The following is a 26931-nucleotide window of genomic DNA, read 5'->3' as shown; positions in this document are numbered from 1 at the left end:
TAATAATAATAATAATAATAATAATAATAATAATAATAATAATAATAATAATAATAATAATAATAATAATAATAATAATAATAATAATAATAATAATAATAATAATAATAATAATAATAATAATAATAATAATAATAATAATAATAATAATAATAATAATAATAATAATAATAATAATAAAACGATAGAATTAATTAATTAATAATAAATAATAAATAACAAATATAACAATAAATAATTAAAATACGTGCCCGCTGAAAGACTATTCGCTTTGTGAACAAGTTCTGTAAATAATCGAAAACTTTTCATAGCAAAGTCAAACTTACTTGAGTTTTCAAATTCCCCACTAGAGTTTAAAGCCTTCTATTAATTAAAAGAGAAATTAAAGCCTTAATGAATTAACATTTAAATAGGGAATTAACATTTAAAAGAAGTCAAAATCGTGGCAAAAATAAACTACATAATAATGGAAAAGAAAACGTACAAATACTGAGAGCCTGTACATAGAAATTTTTTGGAAAGAAATTGAAACTTGAAGCCAATTCAAACAATGAAAGCTTTCTCATGTATCGGACTTGGTTTCACTGAAATTGAAATAATATGCCAAAAATAATTTGAAGAGATTTGAAAGAAATGAAAAATGAAATATTAAGTCAGATACGTGGAAAACTTTTCCATCACATCTATATCACTAAATAATTCACACCACAAATTACCAAATTTCATGGATAATAGTATATGAGGAAGTTGAAAATTAGAAAATTCACAGTGCTAGACTAGAGGATTCCAATAATTTAATAAATTTAAAGGAAACGGCATTAAATCGTTGGAAATTAGTAGGCGGTGAGCAATTAACACATCATTAAGCGATCCACTGCTTCAGTTTCCTCTTTACTTAGTGCTTGCACTCGCGATACCATTACTCGCACTTGTTTCGTTAATTCCAAAATATTACGATTAAGTGTTTGAAGACGTCGAGAATATTCATGCATTTTATTCAGCTGCAACGCAGAACAGCTTATTGTCAATTTTTTTGCTCTTAAACAGATTTCAGGTGTAAATAGAACTTCTCTTAAGAAATCTCCAATGACGAAAGGTGTTCTATTCTGTACCTGTGCTCTTTCCATACACTAATTCCCGTCGTTTTAACCGTTATTTTTCTGGACTCTTATGCTAAAAAAGAATTACCGCATTATTAATTTTTGTCGTAAGTTGTTCTGAATAATACGTATCCACTTCTTCAAGACGTGCAATAAGTCCATTTTGGAAATTTCTGTTGCAAAATGAAGTGATTAACTTCAATAAAAAAGTTGAATAGAAATTTGTAAACCATTTAAGAGATGGAAATAACTGAATTCGAAGAACATATGAACCCAACATGAATAACATCTCTTTACAATATAAAAAATATAACATTTATTATCAACAGTCAGTAACTTGTATTGTAACTGTATTAGAGAGCGCCTCTATCTTAATTTACGGCAAAACTTTTTTCCCACTTTTTTTCGGCAGCAACTTCCTGCATCAAACATTATGTGTATGAAACAAGACATTCTAATTTCTTTCCACGTATATCATTTTACTAAAGAAACATCGCTGAAAATATGTTATTAGCAAACGCAATTGATGAACAGTGTCCAAGGTGGCAGAATAATATCTCAACATAAGCCTTTATCAATGATAAATTCTAAAACGTAACTGAAAAAATCCATACCCCTTCAATTGTTCCGACGTTCAATGGATAGGGGTTACTTGAATGTATATATTAACAGAGATGGTTAACTTAAAGTGCAAAAAAAGATAGGACGTACATCAGCTCGGTGAGAAGCACCATAACCATATTTTGATGCGGTAGATCAGCGACTAGTGATAAGTCCAAATTTGCACCCATTTTACAAAATCCCAGTCAAGTGAAGCTTTCTGCAAAATGTTAAATAGATAGCAGTTTTTTTTTCCTTTCAGAAACAGTGTTGTAAGAGCTGCTGAACGGAGTTACACTGATCTTTATAATCAATCAGATTAATTTCATTACTAGTTGAGCTTCGATCGCAGTTTTTACAGTCTGAAATTACAATCAATCCTAACCAATTCACCTCAACCTGTTCGCCAGTTTTCACTTATTTCACTTCAATTACGGAGAATGCAATTTTTTTTTTGTCGGGTTAAACGTGTTTTACGAAACACAATGAGGGGATGCCATACTAAACAGATGACGAGGGGAGAAACGAAATCAGAACTAAGCAGAAATGGTGGAAATAATGTCGTGCAGATTACGACAGCGTGTCGATATAACAACACAAGTACATTTATCATTTCTTTTCCTAATAAGCAAGACTTGCAATCAAAAGTACCTATTCTTAAAACCATTACTGTGTTCTTAGCAGTCCTTATCAGCTGATCTACTTAACAAATACAGCAAAATCTTCTGGAAATATCTGCAAAATTTGAAATCATTGGTACCTTTTAATTGGTACTTTTCTGTAAAAGTTCAATTCCCACTCTCTCAGGGCACGGTAGTGCTGCAAATAACTTTCAGAAATAAACCAAATTTCCATTTAAAATTTATGACCAAATACTGATGCGACCAAGGACATGTACTGAATTAAATTTTAAAACTGTATTTGAAAAAGTATATGCTTCATAATACAAAATTGATTAAGTAGCAACAAATTGAGTAATTAAAAAACGATAAAGCACAATACAAAAAATAACTGAGAAAAACTTTGTCGAAAACTTCTAAAAGAAAAATATAAAATGAATAAACAACGCTTGCAATAAACGTGTACAAGTAAGGCTGAATCATTTTTAGTGTTTACACAGATTCGAAAAAAATAGGCATATCTTGATGATAAAATACAAGGCATTTGTAGCACCGACTATACACACTGAAAATGAAAAAACATGTCATTATCAAGGCATTCGTAACCCAACCAGATCCATAAGATATCGAACGTGTCAAACAAATTAATGGACTTATATGAAGCATAATGAAGGTTGGCATAAGTAAATGACTTTCGGATAATGACGAGTCTATTCAGGAAAACACACAAAGTTCAAAATTTTCGAACCACTTTGTGTAAAATAAGGAAAAGAAAAAATAACCTTAAATATTCCATTCAAACTGCTTCCCTTTGTTTTCGTAGCCGTCCTCTATCAATGAATCATCATCCGATCGAGAGAAACAAACTCTACTATAAACTAACCAAAAACAAATTAATTTATGGAAGAAAAAGAAATCAGCAGCAATAAATTTATAAAAAAAATATGAAGCAGAGACGACCCCCGAAAACCTGAAAATCGCTTATGACGACAAAACCGAAAGCTTTCAAATGATAACTGAAAAGAATAAGTGCAAAAATGAAATTAAGTACACTTAACGAGCTGTAAATGTGATAGAAGTGCAAAAATTTATGTACAAATGACTGAAGAAATAAACATCGTCCACTTCAGATAAATATACGCTCATAATGCACAATCAGAATTAGACAAGGCAAAAACAAAAAAGGCAGGTAAATTCCAGAAAAAGAAAAAACTGAAGAAATATCTGAATGCAGACAGAGAAAAAAGTTACCTACTGTATGTAAAACAGGTCTTCCAATTTGTAAAGTAGCAACGACGAATAGCTCTGCTTACTCATCAGATTTACCCCCTTTCTTATTAGTTAACATCGTGGTTCAGACAGTGAAAAACAAATCAGAATCACCCCAGAAACATATTTTATTTATTTCTCGAGAGACATGAGCAAACCAAGAAGAGATTGTGTTTGTAATAGCTAAGCTCTAAAACAATGCAAATTATGTCAGTCAATGTTACTGGAGAATGGAAAATAATTCCCAGTTTTGGATCACTACCTACTTACTGACTGAAGTCAGTTACTAGAACTAAATGTATTTGAAATTTATAAAAAATAATACTTATATGAAACTATGCGATCGTATATCAATCAAGGGCACCGAAATGACGAGAGATTGATGCTTCCGATTAAGCTAGGCTGCCGTGATTGGCAGCACTTCAATCTCAGTTTCCAAAGATGAATATTGAAAAAGATCGCCATTACATTTTTTAGGTCACAAAAATATGCATTTGATTCAGTAGCTCTTAAGAAAACAGACTGAATTACTAGCATTTATCACTCATTTCCTCATCCTCTTTTAGAGATTCCAACAAATTGAAGTTACCTAACAAATTCTGATCTTCACTATTTTCCACAGAAGTTGGTGAATCTAGTGGTGGTACAGCCAGTGCATTCCTTTCCGTTTTAGTGGGCAACGAATTTAAGAGGGTTTCCATCCAGGCAGCTGCTTCGCTTTCGCTGTTAGAAATGGTCCTATAATTAGAAACTGGGCTCAAACAACTTTCGAAAAAACTTTTTTTTTTTTCAAAGACAGTTACGAAACACAACACGAAGATGCCAGATGTTAAATCATTCCTGTATCTATTAGAACGTTCATAAACTGCATAAAGATAAGCTAGCTTGGCAAAAAATGTTAGTACTTCAGTATCTTATGGGTCCTTTTACTAGTTTTTTATTTAATGTTACAAATCTTGAAGAAAAAAAATCTTGCAGTTCGCATCAAATCACCGAATTTATAAAACACCATGCCAATGACCTATTTTTCGCAAACTTACTTTACATGACTCCTTAAATGTGTCTTGACGTTATCTTTCCGAGCTATACACCGTCCACACACAGGACATGAATACCGTTTTTCACCAGTATGAATCAGTTGATGTCGGCGAAATGTAGATGAATCCGCAAAACGTCGTGGACACTTGTCACACTGCAAATTAGAAAATTTTAAACTAAGTAAAGAAGGTTTATTTTTTGAAGATGTAGGTGAGAAGCAAAAATGAACTAACAAAAAATACACAAGATAAGCTTTGTTTCACTATTAATATAGGTGGCGCACGATCGACATAAACATTACGCAGGGAACTCCAAAGGGAGCTATGCCGTTCAATTACACCTTTCATCAAGAGTAAACAAAATTGACTTACACAGAACCACGTAAGAAAACCAAATCAATATACGAAAAACATCATAAAATCCTTTAAACAAATTAGTGCAGAACGCTTGGTTCAATCACATTTTGTGGCTGGGGAAGTTAAACAACTTATAACAAGATAGTACAGAGGAGTTTCATGTACAAATTAATAGGATACCGGGATACCATAAGATGAACAGTGATTATCTACTGTAAGCAAGACGGGAAGTTCGCTTCCAAACTCCTTCATTAACTATCAGTTTATTTTGGACAGCAAACTTTTGAACAATCTGAAGATTCTCTTCAAAGTACTTGACAAATCAAGGACTGCATGTAAGCTTTCAATAAGCTACGGCTTTATCTCTGCTTATCCAGATTCTCCCCATGTTTTACAAGCAATTCTTCATAATAGACCAGAAAGTGCAATGAGTTAGTCAACCGAGAAATGAATCTAAGGATTACAAAGCACCAAAAACAAACTTTATAAGGTCTTTCTCCAGTATGAATACGAATATGGGCCTTCAAATAATGCTTTCTTCCCTTCTTGCCACAAAATTCACAAGCATACTTTTTAACCAGATGCGCTTTCATATGACTCAGCATATCGCTGCTTTTAACCTCCTCTGTACAAGCTCGACAACGACCGTGCTCTGAAATTAGGAATCGAAATCACGGTCAAAAACGTAATTTTTATCACGGATTAAACTTATCTGTTCTGAGATAACAATGGAACCAATCAGATCTGAAGCAAGGTAATATTTTTTCATCTCAGTGCAATGAAGACAATTTTTCACGATTTCTCGAGAATATTAAATAGAAAAAATTCTTTATATTTGCTTGTTAAAGAATACAAATTTACCACCGTCCAGGTGCTGATTTATGAAATGTTCCTTTATTCCATCTTGATCTTGTAATGTTACTTCATCCGGACATACTGCACAAGAAAGAAGCGAAGCAACACCCATCAGTAGGTCATCATTGGCTAATGCGTCTTTATTCCGAATTGCCCGCTTTTTTTTGAAATTCTTAAATAACTATAAAACTTCACACTGATCAGGAATCGAAAATAGGTATCAATAAACATCGGGCACTTATTTTCAAGAAGACTGAAAATACCAAAATCTTGGATTTTATATTCTTAATCTTAATTTAAATTAATGTTATATTATATTCTTAATCTGGGAAAAATGAAGAACTTGAATCTCTACCTTTACAAGTCTCATGTGACCTCGCCATCGTCACTTAGGTATGAAGAAAAAAGGCATTTCCAGTATGATTGCTTTACAATATAACAACCCTTGACTACAGAGAGGTAAAATTGTCAAAGTGGCAACTTCTCCAACAATTAGTGAGTGTCATTTGAAGCAGCTGGAGAAAGTTTAAACATACCGGACCAGATTTAAGAGGCACAGAAGAAGTTAGTGACGAAGACAGAGAACTTCGTTTCGGTGGCACAGTAACGATGTTGAACTTTGGCGATTCTTCCGCATCAGTAATTTGTGCAGTTGAAGAAGTTGGCATTGGTTGAAGTAATGGTTCTTCTCTTTTGGATACGGAATTTTCAGCCTCATTTGTCATTTTCAGTGGCTGTATCGGATTCTGCTGTTGCATTACTGCATACAACATCTCTAACTCCTTTTCGAGCCAACCACGCTTCCTCTCCATCTGTAAAATTAAGCAAAGTTAAGTCAGAAGATAGGAGAATTCCCTCCAAAAACCAAGGATCTACCCATATAATGCTGAAGATAGTTTAAAATAAATCGAAAGAAAGTTGAATCGTTTCTTGTTTTCCAACTTTGACTACAAGAGGACATAATTACAGTCTACAAGAATCTTTAGAATAATGAAAGAAAAAGAAAGGTTCTGCAGACTTCAACCACTAGAATTTCAGCATAATCTGTCGAATTCCAGAAAAATGTAAGCTTAGTGTTTGCAACAAGTTTTATTACAACAAAAAAGTAATACTGAAACTGACCTGTGCTATTTGAGATTTCATACTCAAAGCATCCTTTTCCAACAATTCACGCTGCCAGCGCTCTTTCCACAAATCATTCTGCAAATCTCGAAAAAGTGCTATGTAACATCTAGGAGAGAAAAAGCATTATGGAAGAATTGCGCAAGAACAAAGTTCCCATATTTGTATTTTACGGCCTAAAGTGCCGATCAAGTAGATCGAGAGGGGATAATAATCAACACTTTTAAGTCTCCTGCAAAACTGCAACTATCACCGCGAGCAATCGAAAAAGCAAAAATAAAGAAGTACACAGAGAAATTAATACCCAATGGTTCAAAGTAGAACCGTTGAGTGTTAATATTAATTTCGCTGTGGTTCGAAGTGGAACAGCGCCATGTCCTAGTGAAAACAAAAAAAGAACGAAGTACAGAAATTTTGAATTATTCAGCTAAATAGAAATCACCATTATCAATTAAAATCCAGTGGAAACACCCTGCCCTTAAAGAATGAAGTCAATAAGGAGCAGACTCGAAAACAGCCACTAGAATCAGTTTGAATACATGAATGGAATGAAATGAAGCTCCACTTTTGGAACTTCTCTTAAAAAAAATTGCATAATCGCTGTAAAATCGGGAAAATACGGGATGGATTATACAGAGAGACCAATATGAAATAATCGGACGACGACGAACACAGAATTCTTTTCAAACTATATACATAGGTTAAATTTCATGAATTCCAAAATACAAGTTTAATTTGTCTTATTGAACGCAGCCTACCTGTAAATTATGAATGAACATTAACAAGTGACTCTTCCATTCCGCTGCGGACGGAGTGCGCAAAGCGAGTCGTAATGCTGATGGACCATCACCAGGGGCGATACAAAGCCGGATGAATAGACCCATTTCTTGCTCACCAATCAAATTAATCATTGTGCTAAAAAACTTGCACATTCAAACTAGACTTCCAAATACACGATTATTTTGAACAGAAAGCTTACAATCTTGGATCATCTGATGGCATATTCGCTCCCTCAATCATATTCTTCAGGATGGACGGTGTGCGTTGCCCATAACGAATTGCAACTTTGTCGATTTTTGAATCCATTCGACAGGAATACAGCAATGAAGGATCTTCACATGATGAAACCCAAAGAATATATACCGTGTGGCGATTATCACCATTTACCTAAGAAATATCAAATAGACATATAAAGTTGTATCCGAAGCGATTTAAAAGAAAAATCCGAATTTTGACTATTGTCACAACGCTTTGATTTCAACAGAGTGAAATACGTCCTTAACGATGTCTTTCTCCAAAATTCCAGTGTTTTAAAAAGAAACGAGGTGAAAAGTACCTTTGCTTCCTTAGAATTTCTCTTGAGAAGAGGTAGGACATTATGACTTTCGCACTGAGCTTACATTTCATGAAATAACTTTGAATGGATTTAGACTATGATATCCATTAGCATAGTAATAACTTCAGGTGTTAAAAATATTACAACTTACCAATGTACCAGCTTCGTCTTCAGCATCTGCAAATGATGTTTCAAAACGGAATGTACATTTTACACCTCTGAAATATTTGTCGCGATCTAAAGCAAATTCATTGTTTCAAAGTATCAAATTAAATCAGATTTGCGGGAGAGTTGCAACTCTTGCATATGTCAGGAATTACTTGAGCAAATTTTATATATTATACTTTGTTTAAATCATATCTACTTACTTAATTAACCACTCCCTCAAATTGATCGAGTATTCTACAAAATCAAAAAAAAAGGAAGGTAAGAAAGTAAACTGCTAATTAGAATGCTGGGGACAGCAACTACTGTCGTATCATTAATCGTTAGGAACTTACTTTAACCCAAACTGTACAGGAGCGTTAGTTATCCAATAACTGTCGAACGATTCGCATGGCAGAACTGCTGAACTGCGTAAAGCAGCTGCAGCAAAACTTGCAAAATCCATCCTAAGCAAACGGCCCCTCCTGGATGGGTTTCAACCTGCAATTACTTACTTCCAGCAGGTGTAGAATGAGGACGAAAATGTTCAACATCAAAGTCCATAAGGCATTTATTTGTTCCAACGACGACTGAAAAGAGGAGGAGACATGCTTCAATGAATATACAGTACCTGTACATCGTTATAGAGAGGATATACAGGTACTGTAACTGTTCGGAAGGAAGTAAAGCATTTTCCAGATGCTGGAGGACCATAAAAAGAGGAAAAACAATTCATCATACAGGGATTATACGGAGAGAAAAACCAGAGAGTCATCAATGTCAGGCCCTGAACAAACAGCAAGAAAGGGAAAGCGGGACTAGTTTAAACAATAACGTCGTATAAACATGCCAATAGGAGGGGTATCCCTTTGCCGATACATAAAGATACGGAGCCTTAGAGTGAGGAGGAAAGAAGGCATCTAAACTGGAGCTACTCTACTACACAAGGGCTGACATTGACAAGAGGTGCAAGTCGACAGTCATTCCAACGGGTAGAGGTACTCAGCAAGAGGCGGGAGATGGGAAGTACCACTGCTTTGCTGGGACTTTCGCGCGGGAAGAGGCAGGATATTATAACTTTTGCAGTGAGCTTACAATGTTTGCAGACTCCGAAAGGGAGAACATTGTCATCGAAGGAGAGGAACTGTCGAACAATAGAAGCATATTTCTACCCTTTCAATGACAGGTCGATGGAGAGTGATGGTCACCTGAGGAGAGAACTAACTCCGTACAGGCATTACATCACCTCCACTGACAAATCGATACCATGAAGGAGCGAAAGGCCTATGTCATCGGCCGATAGGTAACTCTTCCACATACAGTGCACCCTGCATCTCACAACAACTCACAATATCGGGCTTCTATATCCTGCTCATGCACTATTTGAAAAGTAACTACAGTAAGATGCACAATATGTGGGCCAGTCAATTATTTCAGTATCATTCAATTTAATTATTTCTTGTGATTGATGTTCCTTCGATTTGCTTCTCCGATTCTTCTAACTGTCGACTCTGGATGGTTGACTAATCACATGTGTCGGCTAGAAGAACCTCGACATCTGATAAGATTACCAGCTTTTAGTTCCAACTTCACTTTCGATGTTAGCGCGTACGAAATACCGAAAGATCCAGCAAGCACAATAATCACACCCCGCCATCATTTTGGCGGTATGAATGAGATTCGTCATTTAGCTTCTTCAGAAACTGGAGTTCCAACACGGGATTTGTTCGAGTACTGTAGCTATGAATATGGCACTTTGTTCGTAATTGTTGCTTATGTTGGATATGAATGGGTGTGTGGTGTGGTTGTCGTCTGTGCGAATATAAACTATTAAAGTGCGTACGGTATTGATGCATCTTAAGGAAAAGATTAGCTATTGAATTACTTGTTGTATTTAATTAAATGCTTTCGAAGAAGGTTGCAGAGAAAAATTGATCTGTATTGAGATATAATCCATGTAGCTATAACAGAAATACACTTTGCATTTACGACATTGTACACTTAAGTACAATTGCTCTGACGTTCATGGCATTCGATCGCCACAGTGTTGTTATGATTCGCTGTGTTGCTAATAGGGTTTATCGATGTTGTGTTAATTTATTGAGAAATATACTAATTCAGGTTTCAGAATTCAGCAGAGAGGAAGAAATCAAAAAGATTGATGGCTGGTCGACGTACGGGATCGTATGGTTATCAACAAACAGAAGGACTTTCAGGCGCTGAATATTTGGCTTCTATTTATGGCACTGAAAAAGACAAAGTTAATTGTTCATTCTATTTTAAGGTTGGTGTTAAATCAATGTTTGTATGCTTCTATTTATGGCACTGAAAAAGACAAAGTTAATTGTTCATTCTATTTTAGGGTTGGTGTTAAATCAATGTTTGTATTGTATGTGGGATAAAAGGCAGCAATAAGTCTCATTCGAAATTCCTAACATGTGCAAGATAAATTTGTTAATGCCCATGATTACCGTGGACAAGGCATTCATAACCTGCAAATTTCTAGAAATTTCATTTTTTTTTTAGATCGGTGCCTGTCGTCATGGTGATAAGTGTTCACGAACTCATCATCGGCCAACATTTTCGCCTACCGTTTTACTTCAGAATTTTTACCACAACCCGATTGTTGACGTACGCCAAGCAGATGCTTTCGACAGTAAGTTTCAGTTTTGCGGTTTATTTTGAAGAGTTTGAATTGCCGTTTGTTATAAAGCATATTTTTCTCGAAAAACTTTTTCCAGAGGTTGGGAAGAAGAATGACGAGGAGCAAGCTTATTTCGATGAGTTCTATGAAGAAGTAAGTGGCAACATTATTTTTAAAAAATCTATTAGTATTTCGGTTTTTCTACCAGATTTTAGAATCATGAGTATTTGCAGAAAGACTTGACACCAGTATTTTCCGGAAACATCAAGCTGCAGTTAATTTTTGAAAATTTTGCCAGGTCATTTCTCGATAGTCTAAAGCTGTCTGGAGTGATTTAATATTGCTTATGCAGTCATTTAATGGGTCGTTCTAGGTATTCACTGAACTGGAAAGGAAGTATGGTGAAATAGATGAGATGAATGTTTGTGAAAATATCGGCGAACATATGATCGGTAATGTTTATGTGAAATTCATGCGGGAAGAAGATGCTGAAAAGGCGGTGAAGGATCTTGAAAATCGTTGGTAAGTTAGGGAAGTAATTATACCCTAACAGTCATACATTCGTAAGTCCCCGCATTGCATGTTTCAGGTTGTCATGTAGATTCTGTGGCATCGTGAAAATTTTGTTTTTTTTCATGTTTTGATTTTTGGACCCGGATTTTGAGCACTTTTTTAAGGAGGCCGAGAAAGTGGAGTAGTTTATGAAAGTTCTTTCTGAATTCCTGAATAGGGTAAGGAGTTGCATAAGTGTACTCTTGTAAACCGTTCTCCTATCGAAAACTCATGCTCAACTTGTTTAGATTCTCAACGTCGCTCTGTCAGCAGTACCTGGCGAATCCAAATTAAATGGCTTATTGCTACAGCAGCAATCTTACCAATCATTCTTTTAGATATTGCATCTGATTCAATTATATTTAGATTCATAACACAAATTCTGTAGTCAAAAGTGCAACTTCTTAAGCAGTCTTCTCTCCGGAAAGCAGTACTGTGTTCTGGATCGGCCAGGAATATGTAAATTTAATGAAATTTCAAGAATTTAGTAATCAACAGAAGCACTTCTTCATTCCTTAGCATCACTAACTTAATCCTAATTTAGATATTTCTCATACATTCCCTGATGCGATGACGATCCCTCGAAAGGTAAATTGTTGTTGGTTAGGGTGTAGAGAAATAACCCTCTTGCTTTGTGGTCTAAGTCCAGTGAGTTAGTGCTACCTGTTTTTTTTGCTGGATTTTACTTGATTTATTATTAGTTTTGGCACCTTTTCCTTCTTACAAGTTCACTGCTTTAAAATAATTAACTGGAAATTTCAGGTTTAACGGACAGCCGATATACGCAGAGCTTTCACCAGTAACAGATTTTCGAGAGTCGCGTTGCCGTCAGCATGAAGTGACCACATGTTATAAAGGTGGATTCTGCAATTTCATGCATCTGAAAGCGATCAGTCCGGAGTTGGGGGAAAAGCTTTTTGGTCGCAGGTATTTCAGTGTTCGTATGAACTATGTGTCGCACATTTTTGGTTTGGGCTTCTGCGTCAGAGTTGATGCCACTTTTTATTAGTTGTTCCATATCTGGATTTCTGAGATCTTCAATTGGCCTACAAAAGGAAATTTCGAGTATAACGCAGCCAGTGGAGGAGAAATCTAAGCATAGAAATGCCTAGTAGAAAATTCACTGTAAACTTACCATGCTAAAGATCCTGCTTTCATTTATTTAAATTTTCGCATGAAATATTTGCAGAGGTCGTTATGCAGATGAAGCAGGCCACTATCCGAGCGCTAAACGCGGTCGTCGACGTGAACGGTCACCGCGTGATCGATCCCGTGATGACTGGCGAGAGAGGGAACATGGTCGACGATACTAATGTACATGCATTTTTTTCTTTGTTCTTTAACTGATATTGGTTATTATTGTTTTACATTTCATGCAGTTTTAGATGTAATGATTATTCCGAGAGCGAGGAATATCGTGACATCTGTAAATTTGACTTTAAGTAGTTCTTGTGGGTTTATTTGCTACTTTATCATGTTCCAAATTCCTTACACTTTTTCTTAGTAAATGTCTCCATGAAGTTTAATCCGCATAGGAAACACTGAATTTATTGAGACACCTTTTTTAATCTCTGAATTCGGTGTGTTTGATGTGTATCTCTCGAAATATTTCGAAGCTTTTTTCTAAATATCTATAATAATGCCAAAACCAGTTAATCCCTCCGCTTTACAAGAAAAGAGAAAATTCTATTTTCCAGCTTGAGGTTAAGCCACAGAACTTTTTAAAGCTTTGATACTGCTTGGTCCTTTCTCGTGGATGGATTACTGGTTGTTATTGATTTTTAAGCGACTGATACTGGTATTATGCTTATGTTGTTATCAGTTTTAGCTGTGAGAGCTAATAACCGCATTCCTACATACTTTAACTTTCTGTATTATATTTTCCAAATAATGAATGCTGCATTATTTTTGTTATTTATTGATTTTTGGAATAAATTATTTTCCATTCCCACCGGCCCAACTTTGCGACATTAGAGTCTTTTGCGATTACTGTTTTCTATGCAAGATTTTTTTTTGACATATTGCACTTTGTGCTACAGAAAATATATGCCATTAGTTCTAGCTACCGGCAGCTTATGACCTACGACTTCTATTTATTTTGTCTTCTTTGCATCATAAGACCAATGACATCAAAGTCTCTGAAGATTTCTGCTTTTTCCGCGAAATATGGCTTCTCTTCGGCTATGTTATACTTTCCGAGATCCTCCTCAGTTGGTATTCGGGTTGTTTCAGGATAAAGAATCTGCAATACTGCACAACTGTATAGATGGAAGAGGTATTCACGAGAATTAAGCGCAGAGTCCACAGTACGCATTGAAAAATTCAAAAAAGCATTTGAAACTGGAAAATAATGAACCTGTTTGCCTTCGTCTGACGAAGTATGGCAAATGCGACCAATCATTGGAATAACATACTGATTACAAATAACCACGTAAAATCGTAACAAATGGGCTTCCAGTTCGATATTTGGTCCTCTCAAATTTTTATTTTCGAGAAAAATCATGTCATCTATAACTTCAACTCCCTGAAATGTCATTCGCATTAAAGTACGATATATTAATAAAGCTTTTTCACAAAGAAAATGTGGAAAGAAAAAAGGAAGTCAAATAATCACCTCAAATTTTAGTATAGTCTGGTACATTTAAGGGTAGTGATGTTTGTTAAGTGCAAGATGTAAGAAGTTATATATTAAACACAGAATTAACAAGTTAGTCCGGCTGCTAATCAAGAACTATAAGAGAAGAACCTTATTTCTCCAACAATGAAAGAGACAATCCAAGAATAATGAAAAAGCACCTCTTGCCGTAGAGAGGCTTTAACGATCGATTTGTCTAGTAACCAAGGACTTTCCATAGAAACTCGCAGAGGTATAACTTTTCTGATCAATTCTCTTCCAAGCAATATGTAATCATATGGAATGCGAACCCGTTTTATCAACTCATCTTTCATTTTCTGAAAATAAGGCACTTGAAGCAATCCTTTAAAAATGAGGGTTTTTCTTCAGAACCAATGAACTATCCCATTATTTTTGAAGTACTGCCTTTTCTCAGTACATATGTTACTTCATCTTGTATTCTTTTAATTCCCATACAAACCTCCTTCATCTCTCCATAATATTGCAAGTTGAATGGTGAAGCATATGCTGCCTTCTGCGTTAACAACAGATCTGTTCGTGCAAGTCGACGATTCACTTCAACAACATCAAACTGATTACCAATACCTCAAAAACAAAATTTAGAACTGCTGACTCCAAAAACAATATTTAATTATGTCCTACTTACATGATAAGCTGGAGCACTGAATCTAATTTATAAACTAACCTTCTACATCTCTGAGTAAAATAACTTTCAGAGGTCCTACTGGTTTCAAATCCTCAATTTCGACAACCTCGAGTTTCATAAGATCTGGATGTTCGGTTGGATTTCGTTGCATACGTTCCAGCTGTGTCGGTTCTGAAGCAAAAACCCTTCGTAGAATCCATGTAAACTGCAATAATAATTCAAATTAACTGAGTCAAGAGAAAGTACCTACTATCAAGTGCAAACCAAACTCCCGCAGAAGGACGAGACGATAATGAAGGAAAGTCATTCAGTAGTTAAAAACATGTATGACAATGTGAAATAACGTGCCCAGTCAAATGGGAATGTATCATGTGCTTTATATGTACTTAATGAAAAAAAAAAAACCAACACAGAAAGGCTGATTTCGGAAGCAAATGGGTCTATTCAAGTGACAAAGTTTAATCCTGAAATGTAAAGACTCACTCACCCGATACTGTACAACTGAGTTGTTGGTGAGATTGCCGAGAAGTCTGCAAAGTGGTAGAAGAAGCATCGGGAATTCCTTCGGGAATCCAGTTCAACCAGCCAGATATTTCAAAAGATCTTTTCAGACTTTCACGCACAGCAAATTATCGATGCAACTATGAGTAGTGAAATGAATTGTGTGAATACCAAACACTAATATCAAACTGGGTTTCCTTTCTCTTTCTTCCACAGGAACAAATATGCAGTCGGAAATTACTTCTGATAGTTTTAACTTATCGTTCACAGAAGGCAAAAGTAACCCTAAATCCAGTTTTCACAGATGGTTATTTTTATTTCCATAGAAAATTTCTGTCATCATCAAAAAAAGCACTTTGGGGTTTGAAAAAACTAAAATGAATGAAGGGAACAAAACTCCCAATACCATTCATTCGCCATCCGTAAACACTATGGGTAAAAAAGTCGGATTAGGTCGGTACTCGAATAGCGATTACCGGAGATTCATGATGTGATCGATGATGAGTTGTTCCGTTCACTTGGCGGAATTGAGGAGGTGCTAGTCGTTGGTTGTTCAGTTCATCGGGTGACGAATAATGAGTCGTTAAGGTGGATTATTCAGTATGCTGGCAATTCCAGAGTTCCTCTCTGTTGCCTTGGTTCTATCTGGTGGTTTCCATCAGTTTCCCCTTGTTTGTTAAAATATTTTATACATTGCTGTTCTTGATTGTTAGTTTCATCAATAAGAAAAACACTGATCCTTTGTACTGAGCCGAATAAAACTCTCGGTCGAGATGGAAGACGAATTCTGTCACAAAGGACCAATAATCTTTTTCTCGAGTTTTTCTGCCATGCATTTATTTGCCATTGACATCATCTAAAATTATTTCTTAATTAAATTGCCGAAATGTGATATCTTCCAAGTATAGAAGCGATGACAGCACCAATAAGGGTGATGCATTTAAAAATTTATATTAGCTTGTTCCTTCGCATATTTCATTTCTACAATTAACGAACTAATTGAATAAATATAACCTCAGTTTGTCATTTTTATCATCACTACGACTGCAAAAAAAATTTCGAAAATCCTTTGCCGAATTCTCGTCTGTCAAGGAAATGAAAGATTGTTAAAGCTTACTGATAGTATATCATCCAATAGTTACGTAACTGATAAACAGACTTCTGCAGATCAATCTCCTCTCCCTTAGTTTTCTCCTCTGAAATGCACAATTTCTATCTCGGAGTTGACATGGCAGTCATATCAATTTAAAATCTACTTGATTTAAAATTTAATTTAATTTAATTCATCAAATTAAAAAATTCAATTTGAAATCTGTCTCTCATTCAAAGATCTGGTATTAGTAAAACTTAAGCGATATACACAGAGGTATTATTATTAGTAGTATTGCCACTATTTGTCCTTGAATTAAAATGGCAATTTAATCCTTTAAAGGAGAGAGAGAGAGAGAGAGATGAGAAAAGTTAGTTTATCAGTTACGAACTACTGAATGGTGTACTATCGCTTTGCTAACTTTTTTTTTTTCTTGGTAAAATAACAAAGCCTGAGTTGGGAAGACTATTAAAGTCCGACGAATAATCGATAGGCCTAGGGGAGACTACATCCTTTCACTTTCTCTTTGCATCTTTTGAGAAGAGCACTGGAATAGTCCACTTGGTGTAAATAGTCCTGAATAGGGCTGATCAAGTTTATGCACGTGGTTTTCTTGGCTTTTCTCTTGTTTTTCTGTTTCTTATAACTGGAAGGTCGGCCTGTTCTCGAGGAAATGCAGTAGTCATTTTGTTTGTTTAATGGATGACGAATAGCATTCTAAGGAATGATCATTTGAAGTAATATTTTATCAATCTTCATCTACCTCAAATAATATCATTTCCACTCCTCCAATTCCTGCGCGCATTTCAAACATTAGTCATCTTTTTCTCATTCCTTTTAATTTATTCTACTATATTACTCTTTGTTAGTATTTTCTCCATGATGATTGTGGAAAGAACTATTCCGTAAAGATTTTAACTAATGTGCAATCGTGCTATACCAACATATGTATTGGAACAGTCCGAATACTTGATCTGCTTACAGTGCGTGTGTTTATCCGTTTAAAAACCGATGATAAATATATCAAAATTTCAGGTTGATAAGGGAATGTGATTATCACCTGGTGTGGTACCGACTCTTCTTCAGATCCTTGTTAATAATGGTCCCCTTCATTTTTATATTGGTATTGTGAAACTAAAGACATATCAAAGGTTGGAGTTTCCCATTCCAATCAATGTACGGTAGAGATTTGAATAGAGAGTGACCACAGAAAAGTAGGAATGTTTTAAGATAGATTTTTTGTCTGAAAATGAATTCCCGTATGTTAGCACTGGCTGCTCAACTGAAGTCCACTATTAGTGTTTGCTCATATATGTGGTAATCTCTTACAGCTCATTGGTACTTCTAAATGTAGTGTGAAAATGACGTTGTATGATGTGTAAATAGATGATATATATAGTGAAGGGGCCAAATCACGTCATCAGTGTTTGTGAGCAGATGGAAAAATTTATCACTAGAGTTTGACAATGTGCTCGAAGATTAATGCTTTTCGGGTGGCTTTTTCTGAGGCATTTCCTTCGGCTTTCCATTCTGCAACAAACATAATACACACACACACACGCACACGCACACACACACACACACACACACACACACACATACACACACATACACACACACACATACACACACACACATACACACACACACTCACATACTCACACATACACATACACATACACAATAAACACACGTTTGGAGTGGATTTGCTATTCGTTTTTCAAGGGTATGGTAGGATGAACTTTCACGTGAGAAATGTCGTGGAGTGCTATTTGGCCTTCACGCACATATTTTTGAAGTGATCTGCAAAATCTTTTCCCGAGGTACTGTTTGAAATTTGATAATATATTCATTGTAATAAAAGGAATGTAGAAAGAAGTGAGAGTAAAATCTACTAATACTTGCTGAGATTTTATGGAAGTTCCGGGATATGTTTGAAAAATCCGAGTTGTGATTAATTGTTTTTCTTTGACAGTTCCTCCAAATGATTGTCGAACAAAAGTGTTTTTCAAAATTTCTGAGAAAGGAAAGTTCTCTTCCTAATTGATTTTTTAATGGCGCGATCATTATTTTCCGTTGTTATTTTTTTTGCCGGATATTCAATTGCAAATTATGGAGACGGCGAAAATCCCGGCTAAATAATGATTTCTGAATTCTAAGATCTCTCTCCGGAAGATCCTTTATTATCAATTTACTCAATCTTGATTACTTTAAAACTCAGCTATTTTTCTATTTATATTCCAAGTAGTTGTGATAAGCACTTTTGTTTGCTGTGATTCACTTTCTGCTTCATTTAACTTCCATCATTCAGTCTCGAGAGTAAACTAATTTTCGTTTAAATTAAACAACTTTTTGTAAGAAAATTCATGTTACTACTGGCTCTGATTTGGCGCCATTGTTAGTTATCTAAACAAAAATGAGAAAATGTATGCCCAGTTTTGTCTGTCAGTACATGGATACAGTCATGCTTATTAATGTTTCATTAGCTTATATTGTTCCCCTCTTATAATGTTTCAGGTTTTCCTATAGTATCAACACTAAAGATCATGGAATGTAGATCAATGTCTTCCAGGTTATGCTATTTATGTTTCGTTTATGCTACTGTCCTCCACCTCCACTGAACGAGCTGAAGTTGTAATACTGCGACTTTGGTATTATAGAGTGTATATAGAGAAATATGACATTTTTTCTTAAGAATATCCTGGAAACAAATGTTTAGTGTTATAAATTTATTTCTACTCATATTGACTACTGCTATTAGATTTCAAGTTCTGGATTAATTAGAACTCTACCACTGTTACATTTTTTAACTTTTTAAAACGAAGATGTAAGCAACATTACCTCTGATTTCTCTTAACCAATAAATTTTATTATAACCACAGTTGTAATTATGTCTTGTTTATCTCTACTATGATTGTGTATCAAAACAGATGCACTTTTTTTATCAAGTTCAGCGTTCTAAATTGTTGATTTCTTTTGTTTCTAGCTATTCAGAAGTCTCCACCAAGGTAGCTCTAAAATCCCTGCTTCTATATTAATGTCTTTGTGGACAGCCTTATCGGTTCAGTCGCTTATTTCGGTATAATGGTAATTTTCTAATCGAAGAATTTCATACCAAAAAAATCTTTAAAATCAACTAACAAGCTGTCCGCTATGCTGTTTATGCTTCACATTAAGTCACTCTTCGCAGTGTTTGAAAATTATCGATTGTTTTTTAAAAGAGTTTCATGACATCCAAAATATGTTTAAATATGAAGTGATATCTAAACACTACATACTTTCCACATCGTGCAGTACTGTTTCATATGTCTTTTAATCTGATTAATATCTTGCTAAAAGTTTTATTGTTTTCTGTTTCTCCACCCTGATTATTCCGTCAAATTCATTAAATTATTTATGGAATCCTGTTATAGACATAACGTAATAAAAAGACAAAAAATCAGTTTCTAACATCCAGCACTACTGATTGGTTGTAGTACTTCGTGATCTTCCTTTACTTTTTTTTCTGCTGATAACTTCTCTGTGAGGCCTTATTCAATTGCTGATTCAGTTATCTGTTCCTCGATCATCCTTGTCTTTATCCTTTGTTTTGCAATTGTAGAAAGATCTGTGCAAATGATGGTAGTAATTTATAGCTACAATATTCAAAGATTACACAAATGATATTGTACATTTGGGACAGGATACTATTATTATCGGAAAGATGATTCGAACAATTTGAAACCACAGATATGCATCGAATCTGAGCAAACATTTGATTCAAGCTGAAGCTGGTAAATATATACTTTCCATCTGCTAGCGGGATATTATCGAATCAGCGCTTTCAGTTTAATATGATTTCCGTGTGTGATGCCTAAAATGAGTACTTCCAATATAACTTCTTATGATCATAATGCATAACAATTTCCGGGTAATTTAAGTTTCACGAAAATTTCATTTTATTGCCTTCTTTGTTCGCACTAATCAAAATACATCTGTAATGCATACTTTTCATTGCTATTGTAAATATTAGTTATAGGATAGATTAGATTTTGCTACCTTTACTGATTAAATTTAGCTTTCTTCACTGTAACATGTCCCATAATGAAATGATTTTCAGGCATTTTAGATCGGAGCTAGAGATTTCACCATCCTTCCTTAAAATCGTTTTAGAAACTAGAATAAATCTGAAGAATTGCCGGTTGAGTAAATTTTCCTTTCTTCCTTACGATTTCGTGAAAAGGGAAGCGAAACGATGCTATTGGCAGGGGATTTAATATGAGATTCAAGAAAGATGGAAAATAGGACCATTTTTTAAAGCCTCTCATTCATTCCTCGTTCATAAAGTACATAGCAGTTTCATTATATCATTGTTTTTTATTCTCAAGAAATTTTTTCTTGCTGAAATATTCAGCTTGAAAGGGACTATTTGATTATCATTCCAGTTGTATCTTGTGCAATTTAGTTGATGAACTGAAGAAAATTTTTATGATTCTTTGGTATGAAAGAGGCATCTGTTGAATAATAATGGCAACTTTATTTCCTTGGATATTTTATAAATTTGACTGTATGATTAAAATAGTAAATATGTTTCTGGGATTTAAGCTTGGATTCATTTCTACCCTGATTATCTGCCAATCAATGGATTCTCGAATGAGACAAGCTATAGCAATATGTGACATAGAAGTAATGCTAGATGAATGTAATTCAATCACTATTTTACTTTTACAGCAGAAGTAAAGGATAGTCTACTGATTTCAATTACAGTGGAAAGAAATCGTGGTGGTGACATTCGTTACTCCAGCGAATGGTCAGAATACTGTAACTGGCAGTTGCCAGTTCCATCGTCATCGCAAAGCGACCAGTGTCAGTCACATTCGATTGCTACTTGGCACGCTCATGAACGTGGTTTAATTCCAGAATCTTCAAATCTTAATTCAGCGTCCATTATTGAGTGGCAGCTGTCAGAACGAAGGCCTATTATTGGCGCCAACTGCCCAAAACATAGGTGAGCTCGTGATCATGAATTTCATTTTCTTATTTATCTGACTTTAATTATCCATCCAAAGCTGTTTTTTTTTTATTTTGTGAAATTTAAAAAGCTGAATTTCTCAATTTCAGAAATTCAGTCAGTCAGGCCAATTACACAGATAAATTGATTTTTTTTTCAGATTTTTTAAGAAATTTCAAGTCGTATTCATAATAATAAACCCAAACTTATTAAGTTGCGATCCAATTTTTGTGTGAATCCCACAAAAAACTCAATTAATAACGAGAGTTTAAAACAGGTGTAGTAACCAGAGAACGAGGGTAATTTATTAAATAAGGTCCTCGTTGAAATATGTGTCGGTTGGGATCAGTTATGAAATAAGTATATATGTCTTCGTGAGCATTTTTTTTTTGTTAAAAAAAATTTGTTGGAAATAATAGCAGCAAAGTTTCATTTTAATAAAACGTTTCTTTTGACTTTCTCTTCCCATTAGTGACTTAGCTTCTTATATGCTATCCCCTTCATCTTGGACTTATTTTCTATGGATATGACAACTGAGCTGTAATTATGTCTTCAGTGTCTTTTATTTTGAGTTTGCTCATTTCTATAATTTCCAAGCAGATATACAAGTTGACCTTTTTTTCTTTAATATTCTTTTCAGTTTTGAATTATTTAGATCTAATTTCCAACTGCTATTAAATCAGGGCAAAATATCTTCTCTCTATTTCCACTCCAAATTATAACTTTTTTTTCAAATTTGTGTTGCAGTATATGTTGTTATCGTTACCCGTTAATCTTGAATTTGGGTTTTGGTTTTTTGAAAAAACTTATGTGATAATGCTCTATAAAAATCTTTTGTTGAATGAAAAGAAGGTCAGAGAGTGTTTGCGCTATGTTTCACGACAGTTTTTTACTTTTGGAATAAACTGTCGCTATCGCTGTAAATGTTTCGGGCATATCGGTACTGAGAGTTTGTTATGAATGGATGAAGTTTTCTCAGTCAAGAAGAAAAGACAGAAAATTAAAAATGATGGAAGGAAGAAAAATGAGTAAAAGATGCTACAGATGAAGTGAGTAAATATAAATAAATTTCCTCAATCATCCTATCTTGAGCAGTTTCATTTATAACCTTTTCATTTCATTATAACCTTTTCAACACTTGAATAGAATAAAGCACGTCATGTATTTGTTCAGTGATGCCAAAAGAGATTGGTAGTTGCGTATTCAATCTGTTTCAGTCAGATCAGTGCTGAGCTTGTTGCCTTTGATTGTTTATCACCAAATCACATTGTTTTTTTCCATGTTTTTTGATCAAAACGTTAGCCCATATTTTCAATTTTATGATTTAGACTTACTTTTTATGACATGTTAAGGGAAATTAATTATATTCTTTGTAGTAAAAACGAAAAATCAAAGATGTAAAGTCAACTCGTGCATGCATTATACAAATCATTGAATGTGTTTGCAGTCACATATAGATGAAGTCACATCGGTACTATTCCTTGAATGTTAACCAAACTTTGTGATCTAATGTAGGACAACTTTAATTCGTGGCAAGGCTGAGGAACATATATATATATATGTAATTTCTCGAGAAGAGCTTTAAGATAGAAATCAAATCATTCCGAATGATCTGTCGGCTGCTTAGGCTACTATTGAATTGATTACTATTATTCAGTTTTATTTTCTAACTAAAAAATTATTGCATTGATAACTTAGCCATCCCAAATCATTTAGTTGAAGGTCTATGTTGGGAGTGTAATCAAAGAATGGTTTTTTTTCAGAAATTATTATACAGTTATGTCATTACAACAGTCATTGACACCACAAGTGATTGTCAACAAAACTTCGCCAGCAAACGGCATGGTACTAACGCCCCGTGGTGCCTCTTATATGGGACCGCCAGCAAGCCAAATGAGCATCTCGCTAAATACACCCTTACCATCAGATGCGATAACGTCCTATCAGGAAGAAGAAGGAATCGATTGCTCACCTTGTTGCAGTAATGATATCCTCAGGTTTATTTTTCGTTTCACTCCCTCAGACTTGTTTTAAAGGTTCGAAAGCGTCGACATTTGTATTTTGAAGTTGCTGGTATCATTCTGTTAGGACATTTCACTGGTAATGTTTGTAATGGCCTTGTTTCAGGAGGACATTTCGAAACATTGTATATGGACAAATTCTGTCATTATGTTTATGTGGTACAGGTGTTGGTAGTCAGTTACTCAGTGACAGAGGAGTGAGTACTCCGACAGGTACGAAATCCACATTCGCGAATGAGGCGTAGCAAACTTTGACGTAAGGATAAGTCCAAAATTTCAAACAAGTGAGAAAGTGAGATTTCCACTGGGTAATCACTGGGACTATAGATCGACTAGTTTTAAATTTGCATATATGAAAGGAATTAAAATTATTGAATAACGAGATTTTCAAAAATAAAATTGCTGATGATATTTCGATCCATTATGTGACTAATATATTGTGTGACATTATCTTGGCTCAGCTTATTTCGAAAAGCGACGTGTATGTTAAATGTTTTTAACTTATTCAAAACCATCTGCCACTAGCTTTTTTCCGAATGGATGAATTGGAAGATAAGTGAATAAGAAGTTCTACAACAAATTTTCACTTGTGAGCACCCACACACATTGCAGAAATTGAATTTCAGCTCAGAGTTTTCTTAACTATTTCCTGTTGTCATCCATTTATGGGACAATGCTCGTCTTCCGAAAAGAAGAGAATGCGTTTTTACCAGTACTCAGGAAACGTGGATGGCGTTATTTGCTGTTGGCTATTGTAGATGTTGAAGCTAACTATATCATTGTTTACGCTTATCAGTTTACTAATTTGACTAGTGTGCAGGTACTTTCAGTTATTTTAACCTTTTAAAATAAATGCTCTTCAAAAATAAAGAATACCAATCAGTTTCGAATATTTTAGTGCATCATTTCTCCGTAGTAGTGGGGAGTGATTACACAATACTTTGATGCTTCCAGTTAAATTCTGCTCAAAGTTTTCCCTGTTATCTTTTATGAAGATGATGCTGATATTTTAACAGAGTGGATACATTTTTACAATTTCAAATGTGAAGCCCTATTTAGTACAACTGTCGATATTTCAGTTGCTGGATTGCTCAACGATACCGATGGTATTACTATTATCATGGTTATTCCTTTCCACGCGCTACCTCTTGACACATATAATCGGTGTTGGAATTTGTCTTATCGGAATTGCTGTTCTTATTTGGGCTGATGCTCTAGAAGGAAAAGGTGCTTCTGGAGGTAATTTATGCTTTTGAAACCTTCAAGTTAAAACCAGGCTAACAAACGTAATGAAGTTATGTTCAAGATTGTCTCTCCACTCTCGCACTTCCCTTCCCATTTTAACTATTCCATCTCCATATTTCTCATGCATTATGACGTGCTGCAGGTATACCTAAAGCATGAAAAGTTATATTAATGTCAAAAGGTCACTATTGCTGTTGAAACTGTCGCCATTATAACTTTTGTCATTGAATGATCTAGAGCAGTTCTTCCTCATCTAAATCAGAAGATGAAAATATCTTATTTCGTCTTTTATTCATTTTTTTCGGTATTTTTTTAAGTTTAGATTTTTTATATTTTCTTTCATCTATATAAGTTATTTTAATTTATTGGCTATTTTTTTTTGAATAAAAAGATACAATCACTACATTTAGGATATCCAATATTTGTTTTACTCTATGGTAAAAAAAAAGGTGGAAATAAAAAATAAATAAATAAAAAGTAAAAAAGAAATAAGAAAGTAAAAACAAAATAAATCTATATATAAAAGGTAATGCAAGTGACTAAGAAACTGAATACAAATGACGCTACGGTAATGAAATGGCCATAATTTGTGTATGCTGCAAGTTAATTTCATTTTAATTTCCATTTCATCAACAAGTTTTGCAGGTTCTAACCGAATTTTGGGTGATGTATTGTGTTTGACTGGCTCAGTTCTATATGCAGTGGGTAATGTATGTGAGGAATTTTTAGTGAAACAAAATAACCGAGTCGAATATCTTGGTATGGTTGGCTTATTTGGCTCAATCATTTCGGGGATACAGCTGTAAGTTTTATCGGGTAACATTTTGTTAAAATAATAAACGAGAGGAAATTAATTCTTTGTATATGATAAGGTATTATTCCAGTGCTGCTTTGGAACATCGTGAGTTAGCATCAATCAACTGGTCAGGAATGATCGTAGTATATTACGTTTTATTTGCTGCCTCTATGTTTCTCTTCTATTCAATGGTCAGCGTGGTTTTGCAGGAGTCTTCCGCTCTTATGTTCAACTTATCAGTACTTACTGCCGACTTTTACACTCTTGTTTTTGGTTTATTTATATTCAAGTATGAAGTAAGTTATCTGTTTGAAAAGCTGTCGTTAGTGTTAACAAAGTAATTAGTCCCTCCAAAAGATGATTTAAAAGTGAGGTGGGTCGGTGTGTTTGAAGTATCTACTCTATGCAAGTTTTGACTACCTTAGATAAAAATCACTTTTTGGGTGCGCCGTTTAAAAGAAACTTCAGTTTCACCCGTTATATTTCGTATCGTTTTCCCTGGTAATTATCGGTTCCTTAATATATTCTATCCGAGAAACGGAAAGGCGAGATTCGGATGAACCACGCAATATATGCCGCTTGTTATGTCATTGTTGTACAGCTGGCATTCCACAACGGTCTTTTGTAAGTCTATCTCGCCAAATATTTTTTGTAGGATAAAAAGGTTTTTTCTATTTTTCCTGGATGAATGCTTTTACTGATATTGCAGGCATCGATTGCTCGATAAATTTCACTTTAAAGATGAATTTAAGGCTCAGACATCGTTGGTACAGACTGGAAACGCAATGGAGATAGCGAATAACACTGTGATATACGGTGGGACAGCTGCGTACCCAGAAACTACAAGTATCAGACATTGTCCAGTACATGGTCAGCAAGTGCCCTATTTACAACAACATCAACCAACTGATACGGTGGAAACATACGCATAACCTTCATATTTTCATTTAAGAATGGATGCTTTTCCGTAAAACTATCGAAGTCGTGATTTTTAAAAACACTGTTGTTCAAATAACTGCTGGTTGACCATCAAAATATAGAGAGAAATAAAAATTTTTGAACGCATGAAACTCAACTGCAGCGGAATATTTTCCCTTATCCGAACCAATATGGCGAATGATTCATAAATCCCCAAATGCCGTTATGAAATGGTCCTAAAATTATAAAAATAGAAGTAATCTGGATTAAAATTAGAAACAAAGAGCATAAAAGAGTTAGGCATCTCTCAGGCACTGGTTTTTATCATTTAGTAATCATGAAAACATTAGTCTTTTATTTAAAGAATGGATATGACTAATCCAATCGTTCTTGCTGAAGTCCTTCAAAACTGATGGCTGCTGGATTGTCGTAACGATTTTTATAAAAAGCGAA

General features: G+C 34.7%; 5 protein-coding genes across 6 annotated transcripts; 2 read left to right on the top strand and 3 right to left on the bottom strand.

Annotated features, from left to right (window-relative positions):
• Positions 1–851: 851 nt before the first annotated feature.
• Positions 852–1926, bottom strand: LOAG_00488 (hypothetical protein; the record flags this gene model as incomplete). Its single annotated transcript, XM_003136028.2, has 3 exons — positions 1812–1926; positions 1189–1273; positions 852–1001 (listed from the first exon to the last, which is right to left on the bottom strand). The coding sequence occupies exons 1-3, from the start codon at positions 1889–1891 to the stop codon at positions 852–854; spliced, it is 315 nt and encodes a 104-aa protein (XP_003136076.1). The 5' UTR covers positions 1892–1926.
• A 2003-nt stretch (positions 1927–3929) lies between these two features.
• Positions 3930–8947, bottom strand: LOAG_00487. 2 transcript variants are annotated; one of them, XM_003136027.2, is made up of 10 exons: positions 8797–8947; positions 8448–8514; positions 7940–8127; positions 7719–7875; positions 6961–7038; positions 6375–6650; positions 5845–6010; positions 5466–5635; positions 4630–4781; positions 3930–4327 (listed from the first exon to the last, which is right to left on the bottom strand). In XM_003136027.2, the coding sequence occupies exons 1-10, from the start codon at positions 8904–8906 to the stop codon at positions 4120–4122; spliced, it is 1572 nt and encodes a 523-aa protein (XP_003136075.1). In that variant the 5' UTR covers positions 8907–8947; the 3' UTR covers positions 3930–4119. The 2 variants fall into 2 exon arrangements, with proteins under 2 accessions (XP_003136075.1, XP_020305706.1); XM_020445446.1 differs by lacking the exons at positions 8448–8514; positions 8797–8947 and adding an exon at positions 8297–8435.
• A 1024-nt stretch (positions 8948–9971) lies between these two features.
• On the top strand, positions 9972–13537 carry LOAG_00486 (hypothetical protein; the record flags this gene model as incomplete). The annotated part of the gene is made up of 7 exons (XM_020445445.1): positions 9972–10232; positions 10569–10724; positions 10967–11096; positions 11182–11237; positions 11458–12224; positions 12399–12563; positions 12826–13537. 5 exons carry the CDS (start codon positions 9972–9974, stop codon positions 11608–11610), a joined length of 756 nt encoding a protein of 251 aa, XP_020304099.1. The 3' UTR covers positions 11611–12224; positions 12399–12563; positions 12826–13537.
• Positions 13538–13629: 92 nt separating this feature from the next.
• Positions 13630–15710, bottom strand: LOAG_00485 (ribosomal protein L9 domain-containing protein). The gene is made up of 6 exons (XM_003136025.2): positions 15405–15710; positions 14957–15122; positions 14732–14856; positions 14433–14588; positions 13993–14160; positions 13630–13878 (listed from the first exon to the last, which is right to left on the bottom strand). Exons 1-6 carry the CDS (start codon positions 15468–15470, stop codon positions 13726–13728), a joined length of 834 nt encoding a protein of 277 aa, XP_003136073.1. The 5' UTR covers positions 15471–15710; the 3' UTR covers positions 13630–13725.
• A 5418-nt stretch (positions 15711–21128) lies between these two features.
• Positions 21129–26492, top strand: LOAG_17930 (hypothetical protein; the record flags this gene model as incomplete). Its single annotated transcript, XM_020450598.1, has 10 exons — positions 21129–21189; positions 21255–21495; positions 23262–23495; positions 23626–23732; positions 24146–24339; positions 24599–24758; positions 25410–25566; positions 25649–25856; positions 26029–26184; positions 26313–26492. 10 exons carry the CDS (start codon positions 21129–21131, stop codon positions 26490–26492), a joined length of 1698 nt encoding a protein of 565 aa, XP_020305705.1.
• Positions 26493–26931: the final 439 nt, after the last annotated feature.

The sequence above is a fragment of the Loa loa genome (genome assembly GCF_000183805.2).
Source record: "Loa loa unplaced genomic scaffold supercont3.155, whole genome shotgun sequence".
Taxonomy (NCBI): Eukaryota; Metazoa; Nematoda; class Chromadorea; order Rhabditida; family Onchocercidae; genus Loa; species Loa loa.
Note: the sequence above shows the minus strand (reverse complement) of the source record. Positions and strands in the feature narration are given on the sequence as shown.

Excerpts from the sequence above, each read along its gene's own strand:
- LOAG_00485 (XM_003136025.2), bottom strand. The coding sequence starts at position 15,470 with ATGCTTCTTCTACCACTTTGCAGACTTCTCGGCAATCTCACCAACAAC. Across the intron at positions 15,123-15,404 it reads ACTCAGTTGTACAGTATCGG|TTTACATGGATTCTACGAAG; the intron begins GTGAGTGAGTCT and ends TTATTATTGCAG. Across the intron at positions 14,589-14,731 it reads ATTATGGAGAGATGAAGGAG|AAAATGAAAGATGAGTTGAT; the intron begins GTTTGTATGGGA and ends CCTTATTTTCAG.
- LOAG_00487 (XM_003136027.2), bottom strand. The coding sequence starts at position 8,906 with ATGGATTTTGCAAGTTTTGCTGCAGCTGCTTTACGCAGTTCAGCAGTT. Across the intron at positions 6,651-6,960 it reads TGAAATCTCAAATAGCACAG|ATGGAGAGGAAGCGTGGTTG; the intron begins GTCAGTTTCAGT and ends TTAATTTTACAG. Across the intron at positions 5,636-5,844 it reads AAATCAGCACCTGGACGGTG|AGCACGGTCGTTGTCGAGCT; the intron begins GTAAATTTGTAT and ends TCCTAATTTCAG.